The 1,428-nt window shown below is 53.2% G+C and overlaps 1 protein-coding gene across 1 annotated transcript; it reads left to right on the plus strand.

The window, feature by feature from the left end:
• Positions 1–571: 571 nt before the first annotated feature.
• Positions 572–1,348, plus strand: LOC123255333 (uromodulin-like; the record flags this gene model as incomplete). Its single annotated transcript, XM_044684153.1, has 1 exon — positions 572–1,348. A coding segment is annotated over one exon (777 nt), but the record flags the coding sequence as incomplete, so codon positions are not given.
• Positions 1,349–1,428: the final 80 nt, after the last annotated feature.

Raw genomic sequence — 1,428 nt, forward strand, 5'->3', positions numbered from 1 at the left:
CTCTCTCTCTCTCTCTCTTTCTCTCTCTCTCCTCTCTCCTCTCTGTCTCTCTCCTCTCTGTCTCTCCCTCTCTCTCTTCTCTCTCTTTTTTCTTTCTCTCTTCTCTCTCTTCTTTCTCTCTTCTTTCTCTTTCTCTCTCCTTTCTCTCTTCTTTCTTTCTCCTCTCTCTTCTTTCTCTTTCTCCCTCTCTCTCCTCTTTCTCTTTCTCTTTCTCTCTCTCCCTCTCTCTTCTTTCTCTTTCTCTCTCCCTCTTCTCTCTCTTTTTTCTCTTCTTTCTTCCTCTCTTCTTCCTCTTCTTTCTCTCTCTGTCTCTTTTTCTCTCTCTCCCTCTCCCTCCTTCTCTCTCCTCTCCCTCTTGAAAAACCTTTACCTTTTGTCTTAGAATCGATACAGAGTGTTGATTCCAAGGCAGAAGAGCTGTAAGGGCTGGGCAATTGGGATTAACAATGACTTGCCTAGAGGCACCCACCTAGAAAGTGTCTGAGGTCAAATTAGAACCCAGGACCTCCCATCTCGGGGCCTGATGCTCCATCTACTGAGCCACCTACCAGCCCTTTTCTCTCCCTTTTAGGAGACAACTGTTCCCAGTGCCACATCCACGCATCCTGTGTGGAGACCAACAGTTCTGTGACCTGCATCTGCCTAGATGGCTTCACTGGGGACGGCCTCATCTGCTCAGATGTGGATGAATGTGCCTTGCAGGGGGTCCACAACTGCCCAAACAGTAACTGTGTGAACACCGAGGGCTCCTACCACTGCAGCTGCCCCAGCGGCTTCTGGCTGACTCCGGAGAATGACTGCGAAGACATAGACGAGTGCAGCGACCCTAACCTGGGTTGCCATCCCCTGGCCAGCTGCACTAACTCTCCTGGCAACTACTCCTGTGAATGTCTTCCTGGCTACACTGGGGATGGACATCACTGTCAGTGCTTCCCTGGCTCCTGTGGTCCTGGATTGGACTGCATTGCCAACTCTGACGGGACCCAGATGTGTATGGATCCGTGCCAGAAATACACCCTGCTGGATGAGTACTGGAGGAGCACGAGCTACAGGGCAGGCTATTATTGCGACGCAGTCATCCCAGGTTGGTATCGCTTCGTGGGAAGGGGAGGAGTGCGCATGCCAGAGACGTGCGTCCCAATTCATAGGTGCAACACCGCGGCTCCCATGTGGCTCAATGGCAGCCACCCGTCCAGCGACGAGGGCATCGTGGATGGGACGGCCTGTGCCCACTGGAGTGGCGACTGCTGCCTCTGGCAGTCTAAGGTGCAGGTGAAGGCTTGCGTCGGTGGATACTACGTCTACAATCTGACCACCCCGCCTGAATGCAACTTGGCCTACTGTACAGGTGAAGAGGCCCTTGGGGTCTGCTTAGGGTTGGTGGGTGAAGAGTTAGCGCAAGGGGGAGTGGCCTTAGAACCGTTCCCT

This window comes from Gracilinanus agilis, unplaced genomic scaffold (assembly GCF_016433145.1).
Source record: "Gracilinanus agilis isolate LMUSP501 unplaced genomic scaffold, AgileGrace unplaced_scaffold43847, whole genome shotgun sequence".
Lineage (NCBI taxonomy): Eukaryota > Metazoa > Chordata > Mammalia > Didelphimorphia > Didelphidae > Gracilinanus > Gracilinanus agilis.